Consider the following 19,033-nt stretch of genomic DNA (forward strand, 5'->3'; position numbering starts at 1 on the left):
ATACAGTACACTATGTTAGCTGTGGTGTATATATAGATTTGTTGATTAGCTGGACATATTGTGTCTTGTTCCATGGTGTTTTCAACATTCTAAAAGGAATACAATATAATCCCTAAAGTAGGCCAGCATTTCAGATTAGGAACGTGCAGTTGTGTAGTCAGGTGATCGCTGCCAAAGGAACACAAACTTCCTTAAGGAAGTGATGTGACACACGGGGGGACATTCCAGATGCAGGAAGTCGCAAAGGAAATGTCAATTAAGTGTGTGACAGAGCTTGTTGTGCTAATATACACACATATAATAATGCTAAATATGGCAAGTGTGAATTGCCGTGCACATGGATGATCTGCTTTGATTAGAAAGGAAACCACTTGTAATATTTTTACCATACTTTGTAAAATGTCTTCCAGCAGTGCCATACTGACATAGCTCACCCTGCTTCCTGTTTCCATTCATGCAGTTAAAGCTAAACTCCAGCCAGATTCATTGATTTATTTATTTTTTAGAATGAGTGAGAAAACATTTCATATTGTTTTTTGTTTAAAATTTTAAAAAGAAGCAAACAACCTATTCCTTATTCTAATAAAAAATGGTTATTTCCAATTGGGAAGATGTCTTTTCTGCCCCCCTTGTCCCTGGGAAAAAATGAGAACTCCCAGCAGAAATAAAATAAAAACCCAACAGAAGTTTTACCATTTCCCTTTTCAAGGAATGACAAAAATGAGCTGAATTTAGACTTAAAAATCCAAATGTCTAGTTAAGGGATTGAGTACAAGCAGAACTGTTTGCTGCTTTTCTCTCCTTAGTCATTGGGATTGCAGAATTGGATTAATGCAGGTCAGAAGGAGGTCAAATGGAGAGTAAATACTTTAAAAAGCATACTGCAGACACAGATCTGCCCTAGCCTTTAGGCTTCTTCATAATAGCAAGGAGTTTTAGGTATGGAGTTCATGGTCTCTGGGTCCTAAAGAACTGAAAGGCGCTGCTTGACTATTTTACCAGCATCACACAAAATCATTCTGAGCTTTTAGATGGACTTTGCATTTAACTAGCCAGAGCTAAAGTGTTCAGTATGGATACAGATAGGGGTTTTCCCCCAGTTTAACATTTACAAATTATGACAAGCACTGAATAATATATAAAATATAATGTTTGCTGTCAAAAACGACCTATAATGCATCATTTTGTTTGTATCCCTGCCTCCTATTATGAAGAACTGTTTCCAAAGGACAAACTGAATATATAGCTGCCATTGACATGTTGTGCCATGGCTTTGAACAAGAGGAATTGCTTGGGTAAAATTACATAGCTGGGTATGCTGTAGATAATGGACATAATATGAAATAAGCTGTCTTTTCACTTGTACTATGTTCATCTAGTCTGTATGAATGGTTTTTGAAGTAGTGATTTTTGCAAAATTTTTGCAAAGGCCTAGCGAGCTTGTGTTCTATTTAGATTCCTTACTGTACTGGAGTTTATATGAGAAGAATGTGTTTTTTTTTTGCCAGAAAAGCATTATTTATACACAAATAATAGCATTTTCAGTTTGTATAATTTCTGATAAGTTCTGATCATATGTAAAATTTGGAGGTCAGTTTGGTTACCACTCTGCTGATCCCCAGATAGCTTTCAGAAGTGGGGCACATTGTAGGTCAAAATGGGGATCTAATGCTCCTTTCTCCCGTTTTGCAGGTGTTCACCACTTTCAAATGTGGAGTTATCGAGAATGTGTATTATTTTGTATTTATATAGCTTTGCATCGGCTGAGTGGGAAGTACAATCCAGGTACAACATCCCTTAAAATGACAAATATGCAACTTTAATTCACAATCTTTTTGGATTTTTTCTGTACCTTAAATTAATTTTCTCCCTCTAATTAAAAATCACATAATTTATTGATTTAAACTTTTAAAACCTAAACTTTAAAAATAGAACATTTTGGTACATCAAAATATCCAAAACTTTGTCACACAGAGTTTCTACTTCTGAGTTTGGAGTCAGTTACATGTACGTGTCAATTTGGGGAGGAAATGATATTTAAAATTAAGTAATTATATCCCTGAGTTGTAATTTTTTTTTGTTTTGTTTTATCTTTCCTACAATGTTACAGATGATGGAGTAGATATACATGAGGGTTTGTCCTTCTGATGAAGCCAAATGGTGAAACGCGTAAAGGACTCAAAAGTAGAAACTATTTGTGACAAAGATTTGGATATTTTTATATACCAAAATGTTCTCTTTTTAACAAAAAATGTTGAATGTAATCAATAAATGATGTGATTCTTTAATTAGAGAGAGGAAATTAATTTATGGTACTGACAAAATAAAAAAAAAATGTTTGAGTTGAAGTGGCATAATTGTATTTAGGACCAACATAATATGCAGTGCTTTACAATGTCCATTGTCATATCAGTCGTGTAAATGAAGCCTTTGATTTCTTTAGATGTATTATTGTGCCTCCATTCTCCACTTTTATGAGCTTGATCACAAAGGAAGAGAAGCTGTTCCTACTTTTATAGATATGCCGTTCTAAATATTATGGCATTCACCCCTATAAAGGTGGTAGCACGTGAAATAAATTTCAGCTTTGTAGCACAGGGTCTACTGGACACAATATAAAATAAGGACATTGTTTAGACCTAAGCTGTCCAACTTCAGTCCTCTAGGGCTTCAATCAGACTGGGATTTTCATATTATCTGATCCTTTGTAAACTGTGCCCTACTAAATTGTACTGCTGTCTTTACAACGAATCCTGATCCTTGAGGGCTGGAGCTGGACAGGCCTGGTTCAGGCCATTACACTTTATGCTGGTTGTTATATCCTAAATAGATCATTTGAAGTAGTTTTTTATTTTTTGCTCATTAAATACCATGGAGAACATGCAGATATTAAGCCTTTCTATTACTTGAAATGACTTAATTATCCTGCATTCAATACTGGTTCTGCATGGTCAGTCAGATCCCAAGAATAACCCATTATGGCATGCATGGGCCCCTTTTATACTTCTGGGAACTGTGACCAGGAGTGGCAAACCACTCTACAGGTAACTTGTTTGTATGTGAATGTGGTGCAGTTACATTCAGAGGATGAAAAGAGACAATTTGTCACTTTCTGGAACCACATTGTGATCCACATGGAATGGCTATTTATATAGGTCGCTTTTTTACCATCTCTTTAAAGATATATATTTCAAAACATGTTTTATAATATGAGAACACAGGCAGAAAGAAGAATAAATTGTTTATTTAGCTAAAACGCTATATGAGATGATTATACACCAGCAACAATGACCTGTCTGCTTGATATAATTGGCTTGGAATTGTACAGTAGTAGTATCCATACACAGCAGGTAAATATCCTAAATGTTGCTGTATTCCCAGAAATATGTATGGAAATATAATTTGGACAGTTTTTACTGCTGGAGTCTAGACACATAATTTCAGACTGTCCTCTGCTTCACAGAACAGAACCATTGTATACTTTGCATTCTTCTCTATAGCAGTAATTTTAGTTATTTGGGTTTTTTTACATCTTCATTTCTTATAGTTCTTATTCCTTCTCATAGTTCATAGTTCTTATTCCAGTCTTGGTATAATGGTCAGACAATAGTGGATGCAGCCTTGCAATTATGTGGAGTTGTGCATTATTGCTCTGGTGTGCCGTGGTTGTGGATGTTAGTAGCAGTTTAGAAATTACTTGTAAATGTTTGTCTTTTATGACATCACTGTCTTTATAAATATTATTATTATTAATAATAAACAGAATATATTGCTAACATATTACACAGCGCTGTACATTAAATAGGGTTTGCATGACAGACAGATACAGACAGTGACACAGGAGGAGGAGGGGACCCTGCCCCAAAGAGCTCACAATATAGGAGGTGGGGGAAGCAGCACACACTAGGAGGGGGGGATATGGAATGGGGGGAAGTAGTGAGGGTTTAAGACACAGAAGGACAGGTAGACAAGTTTGAAAAGATGGGCTTTAGGAGCCCTTTTAAATGCAAAAAGTAGGAGAAAGCCCAATAGGATGTGGAACACCTTTCCAGAGAGCTGGGACATATATAAATAAATATATATATTTTTTATATATGACTAGCATACAAACTAAACACATCATAAAATTTATTCAGTTGAATGAAAAAAATGCAAATGAGTTTGCTGCAAAAGAAGACGCATGTCTCCTACCCTCCCCTTTGTTCCTTCACTTCAGCTTCTAGTATTGGACACTTCCAGAAGTGTCCAATGCCCCTGTTCCCCACTATGGTTCCTACCTCTCTCTGATTCCCTACATTACACAGAATAATTTTATTTTGGCTTTGCAATCAGTCCTTTGCTTAACCTTTAATACAGATGAGTAGAGATAAGATTGGCACTCAGTGCTTAGGTTACTTAATCAGATATTCATTAATATTTACCCAAATTTAAAATTTAGAGTATGTTGAAAATCACGCATGATAAATAAAACTTGAAACTGTCTGTTTAGACCACATATAAAAGTTAATTGAACAATGGTAAAGTGAATTCGAAAATGTGTGCAGAATGTACACACGAATCAGGAGGTGCAGCCATATTGTGGGGAGCTTAAAATATAACTCCTTCTTTTCTGAAAAACATTGTCCCTTGTGCATGACTTATGTTTATTTTAAAAAACCCATTTTAGAATTCTCCATGTTTTTGTTCTGAAATAAATGCTTTTTCACTATATACTTTGCAAACAGACAAAGGCTACATACACAAGTGCAATAATTATCGTTAGAAAATGAACAATTAAACACCGATCAACGATTATTCACAATTATTTTAAACGATCGTATAGTGCAGTATTCTTTATATGTCGTATAGTGCATGATTCATGTATACGTCACCCAAACGTATCCACCAGGACGGTCGGACATTTCAAGCGACATTCCTCGTTCGTCGCCGTTCACTTTTTTTGTTAACGATTATCGGACGTTAATTGTTCGTTTCTAGCGATAATTGTTGCACGTGTGTACATAGCCAAAGGTGGGCTCAAGTTTATAATAACCACCTGGTGTACCAGTGCATCAGTGTTGTGAGCCAGAAATTTCAATTTAGAAATACTTGATAAAACTTGATGAAGAACATGATCAGATATTTCCTCAGAACAGAGTTAGGTGATATTAACTACTTTTTATAGTAATACTACTTTTTATAGATTTTATAGTAGTCTCCCTTTAAATAGAAGCTTCTGGGCAAAATCATAACTGTGGGTGATCAACCAGCACATCTGTATGACAAATTTTTAGTTTTTACTGAAAATCAATTTCCTAGTAGTAAAACTTAGTTGTTGAGTCTTCCTTTTTTGTTGAGTGATCCACCTTTGTTGACTACATGGACATGAAATTGAACTTAGTTCAATTACGCCAGTGTACTGGCAATCTTGGCATCACTATTGTGTTGTCATGGTCAGACTATTGTGCCTGATTTCTTGAAGTATAATTGGATTTTACCAGCCCACCCATCAGCTGGAAGTACGGTTGCAGGCTTGTCACACATAAAGTGTTGGTCAAAGGAAGGGTCATATTTTCTGAATCTAAGTAACTATGTGTTAAAATTTCAGTTTGCCATCCATTTATATTAGATTTTACTTAGTTATCTATGGCTGTAACAAGATGCCAAATTCTACAGGGTCATTTTGTTTCATGTAGCTATACAAAAATGTATATGTGTTATATATACAAAGATTTCTGAGCACTTGAGGGCTCAACAAACATATCAACTAAATCTAATGCAGATTTGTATTCTTTTACATACAATTATGCTGTGTTTCTACATGCAACTAGTATTCATACCTAAATCTTTCTTAAAGTGGACCTAGGATGAAGAAGGTGTAATTTCTCTGGGCTGAAAGTTTCAGAGAATAAGAAGTAGGGGTTTAGTTGTCATGTAAACAAATTGTTTTTATTTGGAACATAAGTTTTATATATGTACTTGTACAATTTGTATAAAATATGTGTATATGTGCTGGTAAAACAACATTTTACCCCTTACAAATAGGGGGGTTGAGTGCCAGTTTTTTGGTACAAGCTGAAGGAACATTTGTTAATTCGGGAGTAGAATAATGCTGCTTTCTGACGCATTTTGCTCATACGGGCTTCTACAAAGAAAGACAAGACCCAAAATGGATTTGGATGTGCTGTCTGGACAGAAGTTTTTATACATATCCTCAAGCAAATATGGAAACAGGCATATGGGTATTCTAGCTATATATTTATTTATATTTGCCTGGAGTTCATCTTGTCTTTAGGCTTTGTTCAGATCGGTGTTTCTCAACCTTTTTGACAGGAACCCATGAAATAACTCTACAGGCCTTCAGGGAACCCCTGCTAGGATCACATATCCAAATCTAACAGTATAATAATGTAGTTGTGTTTAAAAAAAAACACACTAATGTTGGGAGGGAATAATGTCATCTATACAGATAGCCAAACAGATCATTGGTGTCCAATAAATTGATCTGAGAGACACAAATTGCGCATTACCTGGGCATACCGAATGTATATTTGGCTTCCACCTCACTTTAACCTTCATTGAATTAATATTGATATTTTGTCTATTGTCTAATAATATGAGTGCATTTCATCCACTTGCAGAGTCTCCTATCACCTTGTGGGATATAGAACTAGCCAAGCAGATAGCAGCTGTCTGTGAACATCCACCAAGAAATGGTTTTGAAGAGATGATTCAGTGGACGAATGAAGGAAAACTCTGGACATTTCCTATTGACAATGAAGCTGGTGAGCAGGCTTTCTTTCCCATTGTGTTAAATAAGGCTGGGGTTGCTCAGAAGTTAGTAATATAGGAATGGAAAATGTAAAGGAGCCCTTGCTGGGTATTTTTTTTTATTACACCTGATCAGAATCCTAGAGCTCCGTCTTTGAAAGAATAAGACTGAGATTTAGATCCAGAATTTTAAAGCATGTTTAACTCTCCTTGGAGCACGTTAATTTTGATGACTGAATTCTGCCTGGGAAAGCAAGCATGTTTCCAATTTCCTAAGATATTGTTGACAATGCAAAAGTTAGGTTTACATGTGCTTGTGTAGTTGGCCAGATAAAAAGATATCTATATATTTGAGAACATGCCGCATTCAATGAAACCGAACTTGGATTGCACTTTTATATCTCTTTGTAATCCTACAGAAGTATTCTGGGGGGATTAGAAGCAGGTGGTTTATGTGAGGAAATCCATAAACATCTTGGGGGATACTCAATTTAGTACAGATGAGTGGTCAGAAATTCAAATCAATGCCAGAGGACAGATTTACCAAGCACCTACCAGAGGAAGTTTTGGCCAAAGGTGGTCATACCAACATCAAGGCCAGTGGTGTATTTACGTTTTCCACAGTACATTAATATATCTACCAATAACTTGTAATGAATTATTGAAACTGCAACCTTTTCTTGTGTATTTATTCAAGTTGAATTTATATGTGCCTGTGGGGTTGGCCAGATTAAAAAATATCCAGATACTTGAGGTCAGGTAGCGTTTACTGAAACATAAACTTAGATTGCAAATTTGTATCTGATTTATTAAGTTCTCCAAGGTTAGAGAGGATACACGTTTATCAGTGAAGCTGGGTGATCGAGCAAACCTAATGATTTAAACGAAAATTAGTTGAGTAAGAATTCTTATAGTTTGCTAACCAAAGGAAAACAAAGCAAAGGCTTCAGACTTCTGGAGCTTCCAGAACTCTGCAGCTATATATCTGAGCCAGGATTCTCGTGTCTCGGGAAACTGGTTGTGTCTATCCTAAAGTATCCTAGAAAGCTTTTCATTAATCATAATCAGTGTTGACATGCAGTAAGAAACACTCTGATAAATGAGACTTTTTGCATTTTGTCTGGAGTTTTGATGAAACATTTTTCATTCAGTCCAGCAGGTGAGTCATGATTTCTAGTTCTGCGCTTCTCTGCATTCCCAGGACACTGCTATAGAGTACTGTCCTTCACAATATTATTCTGCTCTGCGGGCTGTGGAGAAAGAAAAGATCAGTGAGACCAGAAAATTATAGAGGACACAATCATCAGGAATGTGTGTGTGGCTGTTTATTACATTCATTCTCTCAGAGCAGCAGGGATCATTCGGGGTATAAAGCGAGTTCTAGGTCAGTGGTCCACATCCAATTACCAGCATGTCAGAAGGCTCATTTGCAGGCTGTGCCAATTGGCTCTCGAAAGCTCTAAGAAAGGCCGAGCCTGGGGAGCATCTTGGTGGGAGACAGCATGGCAAACAAGAGAGAATAATATGACATGAAAGTTCCCGGCAAGTGACAACAATACAAGAAATTAAAGTAACAAGCAGACTGAAAAGCTTTCTGATCCAATAAACGCTGTTTTATTTCCACTGAGAGCAGTGAAAAGAAAAACCAACCACTTCTAGAGTTTAAAGTTGGCCTGCCTGTTGATGTTAGTCATGCCAGGCAATTCAACAGACATTTCTTGTGCCTGGTACACTTCAGGTTTGGAGGTCTACATTGAGATTGGTTGAAATCCTGTAGTTAGGCAACTGATTACTGCAAACTATTCCGAGATACAAATGTGGCTTCCTCTAGTAGTAACAATATAAAGCAGAAAAATCCCCATCACAGCATTATTGGCGAGTGAAGCTATGTGAAAACTGGAGGAGACACAGGCCTAGGAAAATGGTGTAGGAAGTGGTGGTTTGAAGTAGATGAATTAGCAAGAAGTATGGTATTGTCTTTAAAACTCTGTACTCTACTAATGACTCATTATTGACCACCTATCTTCACTATTTCTAAAGTTTTTTTTCAAAAAACTGCAGGCAAAATTCAAAAAAAGGGTTAGATATTTAATAAAGTTCATTGAAACATCTGTTTTGATATTATAAGTCCTATTATTATAAACATGTTAATTATATATAGCGCAACATTTTATGCAGCAATTTATAAAGTCTGTAGTCCTATCTGTCCTGAGTGGCTCACAATCCAATGTCCCTACCAAAATCATATATAATTACACAGTTTTGAAGGGATGTCAATTAACCTAACTTCATGGTTTTGCATGTGGGAGGAAACTGGAGTACCCACGCAAACACAGGGAGAACTTACAAACTTCTTGCAGGTAGCGTCCCAGAAAGGCATTCCGGTCCTGCCTAGGTTGTGTCTGCTACTTCAATAGATTGAAGGTTTGGGGGTGTGATATCATAGTGACATCAAGGAAGGATAGTAAACTTACATTGACTTTTTTAAAAAAGATTCTATTTTTCATTTTTGCATAAATATGCCATCAACACTCATATGGCTTGTTTAGTCCTCAAATTTGGATGATGAGGATTCAGTCAAAAGGTTCGTATTTACTGTTTTGATTACCGTTACTGTTACTTATTTACTGTTTTGATAGACATTATTCAAATTACATATTTGTGTGTGGCAAACATATGTAAAGCTGTAAACTGCTGTGTCTCCCTTGGGCAACAGTAACTTCAACTAGACACTTCTAGTAACTGGTAATGTGTCCTGCACATTGACTTGAAGAAATTGTAGCCTATTTCATCCTACAACCACTTCAACTTAGAGTTATGACAGTGGGATGACAGGCTCCCTGGCCAAACAAATTGGTGATATATCACAAACTGTATTTAAGAACTAAAAATGTGGCAACATTCTTATTGTTACTTTTTTCAGGTTCCCTAAATGCCTGAAAGTTATTTCAAGGGTTCCCCAATAATTAAAAGGTTGAGGTTGAGCTTTAGGCGCTTACTCTGTTTAAATAGTTAAGACACACTATAGGAAGATGTACACACATGCGTTCAAACATAAAAATCTGCATACTTTGCCTGTCCCGCAATGGAAACATCTCCCAACAGTTCATGCTGCGAGCAGGGAAATGCAGTAGGAAGCAGATCATACACCCTCAGAAATGTCAGCCACCACCTTTAGGTAAATGGAAATCATCTGACCAATCTTTGTCGTGTGTTTTATACGCAGATAGACACCTGGGTACACAAGCCCTTCAAAGGATTCTGTAGAATTATTGTAATCAGTGATAATATACATCCACCCTGTGTGTTGCTTTGTAGATTGCACTGGCAGTCCACAAATCAAACCAAAGAACTTACCTTAAGGCAAAGCCTTTTGATTCGGATCAAGAAATAGAAATCACTCATTGTTTGTTATAAAGGTTTTCAGGGTTAAGATGCATTCTAATAAAGATTTAAAATCAGGCCTTAAGATGTATTTAAGGGACATTACTTGCTCGTTTTTTAAGGTTTTCATCTGACCATGGCTGTAACACACAGAGCCACCTCAGGGTTTAAATCCCCTTATTACCAATGCACAGATTTTTCTTATTCAAGTTAAAATGTATTCAAGTAAAAGGTCCATTTATCCTCATTTTGCCTATTCTAAGTTCCTTACAGGGACAGAAAATAACCAGAGTGGATAATCGGTGATATGTTGTCAGTTCTTTCCAGCAATAAGAGTAAAGAGTTTAAAACCTTTTCTTTTTTTACACTGTAACCTTTTACCTGCCAGCTGTCTGTCTGGAATCTTGACACACTGGCTTCGATATTTTAGATCACTGACCTGTTCTGAGTATGCAGATTTGGAAAGACTGAGAATGTCATCAGTCCTTAACTAAAGGTCATTGACCCAATGTATTGAATCAAATGAGTCAACACGACACTGTTCCAGAAAGAGACTTTAGAAAAGGAAGTGCCCCCAGGTTTCCTTTATAGCTGCAGGATTAGTGACTCTCATGTTGATGGCCCTGTTATTTTAGATTATGGTTTGTCAATTGTCTGAGATCTAAACACATATTTATTTTCTAAAACTTGACCAACTTTCTTTCTGTAATCTCTTCATATACTTTGATTTGGGTCAGTAAAGGTATTCTTGATATGCTGTCTCAGTTCTGAATTGACATTTTGGATAAAATTATGTCTGCATATGTTTTATACTTTACTGTCCATTGCAGGTCTTGATGAAGAACAGAAGGTGGAGTTTCATGAGCATGTATTCTTGGATAAATACTTGGAAGACTTTCCAAAGCAGGGACCGATCCGACATTTCATGGAGCTTGTAATTTGTGGTTTGTCTAAAAATCCATATTTTACAGTCCAGCAGAAGAAGGAGCACATAGATTGGTTCCGGGAATACTTTCATCAGAAGGAAGATGTCCTCAAGGAGTGTGAGGTCTACCTAAACTGAATAAAAGTTCCTGTAGTACCAAAAGGTCATTCCGAAATTGACATTACCCTACTGGCAGAACTATTTCATCCACACTAAAGGAAATGCCATCTTATGCCTCAGTTGATTGGTCTACTGTAATTATATCAGAATGTTAATTGTTTAATAAAACTTTTATTTGTCTTTGCTATAATGTATGTGTGTGTACATATATATGCATTAAAAGTTTACCCAAAAAAAGAGATTAGAAGTACCAGAAAATCACATTGACCATGTTTGCCTACAACTAAATGTGAACATTGCATTAACTAGATAATAATTAGAACTATTAATTTCCAATATATCACAGAGCAGGATATGGATTAGTTTCTGACTCCTTTACTGGGACAACATTTAAAAGTTACCTATCTTCTGTAACAAACCCCCTGGTTTCGGGGTCACAGAAATTCCCTCTCACAAGGCAACTTTGAACTATACCCTTTGGATTCATTAAAGTGGCTGTTGCTGCCATGTAGAAAAAACAGATACTGCTGCATATTTTAATTACAGCATCCCACCAATCGTTGCAATTCACAGCATGTAAATTAAGGTCATGCCCTCTGCTCTAAGCATCAAGAAGTGTTTAGAGGACAAATGGTAAACACACATTTCAACACCATTACTAAGGCTACGTACAAACATTAGACTTTAGTTGACAAAAGACTGAAAGATGCATGAACGAGCGCTGTACATACATCGCTGTTCTGCTATATGGAAAGGGATGGGGGGGGGGGAGAATGAGCGAGAGGCACTCCCCGCTGTGTTTTCTCCCCTTCTTTTGCATTACAGTAGTTTGTGGATCCGCCAGAACGGATCCATTAATTACTTTGGGCAGCCACTGTACACACACGTCAGCTTCTCGTTCGATATCAGTCCTGAGGCAATTATCAAACGAGAATCATCGGACCTGTGTACGTAGCCTAGGGATTGTTTTTTGTTCGCCAACTAATATTGTTTGTGGTGCATACTTATATTCCATATATTTAATACATATTTTTTTTTTTTTTAATTTGGAAAAAACTTTCTTGATCTGGGGAAGCATTACTGCCAGTTGTATAGTCTGTACAGTATGTACTAAGCTGTGCCGCTGTTTACTTTGTTGGACAGATTGGTTTTCATGTTAGTGTGAAGAAAAGTTATATTGGTAAAGTGGGGGAAAAAAAATAATGTAGTTATAATTGCCATTATATGTATTAAGCACTAATAGTTATCTGAATACTGATAGTGGAAAGCTTTAAGGATAATATTGGTTTGGTGAATGTCCTAAAGTTGTACATGATGTTACATGACCACCACCATTTTCAAGGTCTTTAGTTTTGTCAGTGTATATTTGTTTCTGGAATTTTTACCTCTTTCCTTTAACAGTTAGCTTTTTTTTACATGCAATAGGACTTAAATCTAACATTAGGTTATTTTAAACAAAGAAAAAGCATTTTTTAGGTAATTATAAGAATAAATTATAGTATAGGGGCTACTAGGCCTGATTTGATAGGCAGGAGTATCAGTATTGCCCAAATACTCTTGCTTTCATGCCCCTTTGTTTGGAAGAAATGAGCCTCCATTCAGAGTAGAAAGCAAAGCCACAGAGAGGTGTTTATTTCCATAACAATGCCAAGGGATCAATGTGTGAAGGCAAAGGCTGCTTTACTTCTAATTAGGAGCTACAGCCCTCTGTTATCTAATGACTAGTGTGCCTGTGTTCTCAAAAATGTACACCTCCTAGGCCTAGATAACTTGTTGACCAGGGGACACAATAATTTGGTAGAACATTTTTAAAGTTCCCTTCCTTTTTTGGCAGCACCACATTGTTTTTAATGTAACAGTAAATGTAAAAAGAGTGTACCACAAAAACATCTAACACCAACAAGTCTCTTTCTCTGCAAGTCCTTCTCCTGTATTGGGTAAAAGAAGGAGACAAGACTTGCTGAGGGTTCAATTTGAAGGCAATGGGGGGCGGGGGGCAAACCATAGATTGCAAAGGGCGGGGGGCAAACCAAAGATTGCAAAGAAGACGCTGAAACCTCACCTCTTGCCAATACCCCGCCCACCATCTGCAACAGCAAATATTACCTACCAGACTTCAATCAGGAGTTACTGCAGTGAAAAGAAATTCTTTCCTTACCACCCCAATAGTCTGCATCCAACTTTTGTTCACCCTCCAGGCATTATAATCCCACCTGCATCATCTTGTGATAGTCCTAGGCACCATTTTTCTATTTTCTGATTCAGTTTATTGTTTTCAAATGATAGCTGGTACAGTCATAGGATTACATACGTAGAGGTGCTACATAGACATGTTTCAGTATTCTTGTATACATATTTATACTACTGAATTTCAGGTAATAGGAAGCAAAGCTCACTCCAAAATCCGATATTCAAGAGATGGAAAAAAATAGTAAACCATTGTTGGCTAATCATTATTCTAGTTTGCACAATGATAAGGGTCCTGATTTTCCATACCCTTGTCTATGGTTTGCTTTGATTATTAAGGTTATATGTAAATAAATTGCTGATTAGCAAGACCAGGAGGTCTCAAATTGGGTAATGCTTGGCTTGTGATTGGCATAATATGACACTCTAGCTTTATAAAAAGATAAAGATTTAAGCCCATGAATGAACTGCAATTAAAGTAGTAATGTACTCTGAAGCATGGCATCAATTTGTTCAGGAAGTACCTGGGTAATGTCAGTCTCAGACGTTTTTCAAGTGGCCGCGTCAGTGTTTTCTTGCAATAACTATTGTTTCCAAGAGGAGCTCATGGCCTGTGCGAAGGAAGACGTTTTAGGTGCCATTCACCTAAGAACACGTGTCAGTTTTTTTTTTTCTAAGCTTTTATACCTGTATCTGAGATTCTGGAAGGGTTGAGGTCTGACCCAGCCGGCCTGGGTCAGACATCTGTGGATACAGGGATTTTTTTTTATAGTAGCAGTCTTAAGGCACCTTCCATTTTTTAAAACTGTTATCTAAATTTTTGTTGTAAACTGCTGCTTATCTCCTGTGCAAGAAGTAATTATGGTGCCTAGCCTCAATTTATGTGCTACGATTGTCACCCCAACACACCTTGGAGATAGTACTGTGCAATCTGTTTGCTCTGCCCCTAAACTGTGGCTTAACTGGCTATTTTTTACCCAATACATTTTTTTGGCATAGGCATTATTGTGTGGCATAGGGGGGCAGAAAATAGTTTTTAATACACTGTTTTTACCAGTTTTTATTGTCTTTATTGTCTTTAAACTTTTAAAAGAGCTACTTCCTCCTGAATATAGCAATCAATTATTTGATGCTCTTACTGACAGACATTTCATAAAACATCAGTAAATCTTTGTGAATACAAATGGTACACCCTGCAATGTACCCCACTGCAATACACAGATTCTAAGCACAATTTGCAAATCACCTATATCAATCTGCCTTTATTAAACAAGCTTCAACAAACTGAGATGATGACTGATTTATCCAACTCTAAAACCTTTTGCCTGACATGAACGTCTAACACAGTTTAAGCCTGTGCAGGCCTGTATGGGTCAGTGCCAAAATTTATCAACCAGGAATTCTCTAAAACAACATAAAAATGTTGAATCCTGAAAATTTGCTGCCAGTCTAAATCCTATTTCTTTTCATAATTTTTTTCTCTTTTACCAACTTGTTTTTCTAATGCCCTTTATACTTCTCCTCTGCTGCTATTGTATCATAGTAGACAGCAAATTCAAGCCAAACAATTGTACTTGTTTTATGTTATTTGCAGTTCGCTTTGCACTTAACTTTGACAAGTATTCCAGTATACTGGTGAGCTAGATTACACATTTATAAGGGTGAAGTGTCATAAATTATACAATAAAGCCTCTGCATTTTCCTCGGCTTCATGGAAAACAATCTTTCAGTACGATATCATTTCTTTATACCTTCTGCTCATGTAGTATTTGTCCACAGAAAGCATCTAAACAACACTGACATTTCCTCAGGACTCTATGAAGGGTCAGGTTCATGGTACATGCATGTTTCCAAGTAGTCGGACCCACGGACCACTAAATGCACAGACTCCAGACCCTGCATGTACGTGGAGCCGTGTGTTACCCAAAAGGAAGAAACTTTCCCCAGAGTGATGTCATGATGCCAGAACCCGCCCACTCTTGCATCACTGGTCTGAGCCTGCAATCGGGGAGTAGGGGGGGGGGGGTGAGTTGTGTCCAGAAACACACCCTGCATACAGCCCTGAGCTAAGCCCGTACAATCTCTACATGGTCCTGATCCTGCCGGGGGGTGCACCGGCCAGAGCTGCGGCCCACCGGTTTGGGACCACTGTTATGAGCTGATGTTGTAATGTTCTTTACATATACCAGTTTACCAACAACTGGAATGCAAAGAGCTCTCTAATAGATTCCAATGTCATGAATTGTTTATCTTTATTTATTTTTTGTTGCAGAAAACAAAACCTAAATAAGAAAAAAATGTTACTATCAAATGTACAAATCTTTAGGAAAAAAACAAAAACCTTACAATATTAACTATGCATACCCCTAAAATATACCTAAAACCTGCTTTAATTAACCCCCCCCCCATAAAAAGGGAAAAACCCACATACTGTTATAATATAATAGAAGGATCATAAACAAGCATCCCAAAACTAATCCAAGAGGTTACTTCAAATGATTGTTTTAATTGATTTTTCTTTCACCTCCTTTAGTAGCGTGTCAATGCAGGATTCCCATGTCAAAAAGAAGCGCTTTGTATATTTCCCCTCATCTAGGGAGGTCTCCAGCCAATCCATCTGTCATACATATTTCAGTTTATCTAAAAAAAAAAGGTGTAATGGGAAGGTTCTGATGAAATCCATGTCATTTTTTCCCCCACCAAAGATTTGTAGAGTGTAAAGCTACGTACACACTTCCAATTATTATCGTTGTTAAACGAACGACGAACGATCGTAAAGCACCGATCCTGTACATACAGATAACGACACGATCGTTCGCAGATATTGTACACGATAGATGCGATCGTTTGAACGATACAGGAAGTGACGTGCACCACAAGAAGTGAGCGAACGTTCGTTCACCGCGCATGCTCAGACCATAGACGATCAATGAACGACCGTACACACGATAGATGGTCAACGATCGTCGTCCAATCCGATCCGCCGGTCCGGTCGTTCATTTCCAACGACTATCCTCGTTCGTCGGCGTCGTTGGTTACTTTTTTTACAAACGATTTTTGCCCAATCGATCGTTCATCGTTCGTTCGTCGTTCATTTCCAACGATAAAAATTGGAAGTGTGTACGCAGCTTAAGAGTGTAGTTTCCTACAACCCTTTGTTATCTGAGCACCCATCAGTTTTATCTGACCAAATATCACCCAGTCAGGAGTCAAAGGTACATCATTTACCTATTTGGTTGTCACATAATGTCCTACTGTCTTAAACCCATCAGAAAAGATGGATGTGGTGAAATATATGCTCCGTGAAATAATTTGAAAACCATCTTTCTATACCTAGCAGAAGTTATCGTACTCCATGTTTGAGCTGACATATATTTGTTCTGGAAAATGATTCTTCCAACTTTTCAATCCCACCCAACTCTCTAAATATTTTTCATTAGTGCATAACAAAGCATATACTTCAGAACAGCGGTTTCTAATTGCTGGGAAAAGTTTGGTGGTCCGCGGCTCTGCGGACCATGTCTCCCGTACGTATCGCAGGCTCAAGAAAGTGGGCGGGTTGTTTCTCTAAACACAACCCGTCCACTGGGCAGGTTCTGGCATCATGACGTCACTCTCTTCTCTTTGAGTGACACACGGCTCCCCGTGCATGCTCGGTCCGGAGCCGGTAAATTTAGTTGTCCATGAGTCCGAAAAGGTTGGCGACCACTGCTTTAGAAATTGCCTTCTTAAATGGATTCTGACTCAAAAAAACTGATCGAAATGATTGAGCCAATCTCAAAGAGAATCTTTTACTATCTGAGTTATTTAGGATCTCATTTGCATGTAGAAAAAAGTTCATTTTAAAAAAAATCATGAATTGATTAGGTTGACACATTTCTGAGTTTATGTATATATTAAATATAAAAGAAATTTAACGATCCGATGGTAACCTGTATGAACAGAAACATTACTTTTACTGCAACGCTTTCTTGTTTAATGGGGTTTTATTTTGGGGTTTTCATTTTTTCTGTCCTCATTTTATGTTGGTTAGCCTTTATTTTGGTATTGGGGTTTTTTGGTGGTTTCTTGATTTTATTTTATGTCTGCAGTGCTGTTCACAGCAAGCCACTACATTGTAAGAAAAAAGGTTACTTTCCTTTACCTAGCAATCAAATAAAACAGGCATATAATAACTAAGTCTATTTTCCTTGATTAAAGCTGGCCAATCTTTATTGATAATGATTTTTTTCCTAGAAATTAGCTGTGTGGTATTTAAAAAAATAAAGGTATTTGTGCATAGGCAATTTAAACTTCATTGAGATTTACCACTAAACTGGGATTCACTCATACCTAATTGTTCCTCTTTAAAGGGCCACTTTATGTCAATTCATTTAAATTTCTGAAGAACACGTAAAAATCCCAAGAACATGTTAGAAATAAAAATACATTTCCTATACACCACATATTTTCTGCATTACCTAGAAAAACTCATCAAGCCATTTGTATCCAAAATTGTCTAAAAAATGTTTTCCCTCTTTGCCTGCATAGTTCTATCAGCCATTCAGGGAACACTAAAACATTTTAATGTAACCATGTCATTGGTAAAGAATGTAAAATGCAATTACTGGCATTCTTCAATAGAAGCTTAGGCATTTTAGATACTGGCTTTGTGATCAGTATCTCTCAGAAATGGTCCATGAACATAAACTAATACAAATTTTGAAGAATGGAGTCTAAGGAATATTTATGGTTATTTGGGATGAGGGTTGAGTAGCAGGTCTTTGTAATATCCTAATATAAGCTTTGGGAACATGGCGACCTTCTTTGAGGGTTCTGAAATAGTGTTCTGTGGAAGGAGAGAGGTGGTGGATGTTTCAGTGAGATAACAGGTAATGAAAAGTATGTGCTGATATAACTGTAATGTATTCTCTTATTGCTTTGAGATATATATATATATATATATATATATATATATATATATATATATAATTTTGTGAAAAGCTGTTTGAGGGTCCTGAAGCAGCTGTAAGTTACCATGTTGTGTTGCAGTCTTTTTGCATTGCATCCAATAGAAGATTATAATATTGCACATCCCTGAAGCCTCCAGGGATCCATGATGTGTGAATCCAGGGAGGCTCTGCACTGCCATTCTGTCTTGATCGCTGCAGTGAGGGATAACAGGGATACAATACCAGTATCAATAGAAATGCCAATAAAATGAGTGTAAACATCAATTGTGTGTTATTAATGAAATATTTATATAAAAGAGAAAAAAATTGAACTCACATTTGTATATTTTCCCCCATTGTCAGGTTAAAGTATTTTTTATTTTTGAGTTGGTTATAATTAGTCACTTGCTCTTAAAAGATCTTTTGTGCTTTATTGTTAGATACCAGTAAATGGCACTGTGTCCTCATTTAAAGTGTGTAACAAACTCTAATAATGTCTCAGACAGCAAGAGTTTGTTAAACACTTTACATAAGGACACAATGCCATCTAGTGTGTGACCTGAGTATAAACCAAATTTTTTTCCAATAGTGTTTTAAAGCTTGGTTTATACTTGATTTTATATAGTAATGCCAAATATAGCTTGCGCCAATCAACAGACCAGGTAACCATTTCTCTGTTTGTGAATAAAGAACTTACTGAATATTACTTACCGCTGATGCCTCCTAGTTTTGAGGA

General features: G+C 36.9%; 1 protein-coding gene across 2 annotated transcripts in view; it reads left to right on the top strand.

Moving 5' to 3' along the window:
- Positions 1-11,369, top strand: part of MRPS31 (mitochondrial ribosomal protein S31) — a 63,741-nt gene extending 52,372 nt beyond the window's left edge. For both annotated transcript variants that reach the window (XM_072403793.1, XM_072403800.1), the window contains exons 6-7: positions 6,621-6,764; positions 10,965-11,369. In XM_072403793.1, the coding sequence (XP_072259894.1) occupies positions 6,621-6,764; positions 10,965-11,197 (377 nt within the window). In that variant the 3' untranslated portion in view covers positions 11,198-11,369. The remainder of the gene's footprint in view (positions 1-6,620; positions 6,765-10,964) is intronic.
- Positions 11,370-19,033: the final 7,664 nt, after the last annotated feature.

This window comes from Pyxicephalus adspersus, chromosome 1 (genome assembly GCF_032062135.1).
Source record: "Pyxicephalus adspersus chromosome 1, UCB_Pads_2.0, whole genome shotgun sequence".
NCBI lineage: Eukaryota > Metazoa > Chordata > Amphibia > Anura > Pyxicephalidae > Pyxicephalus > Pyxicephalus adspersus.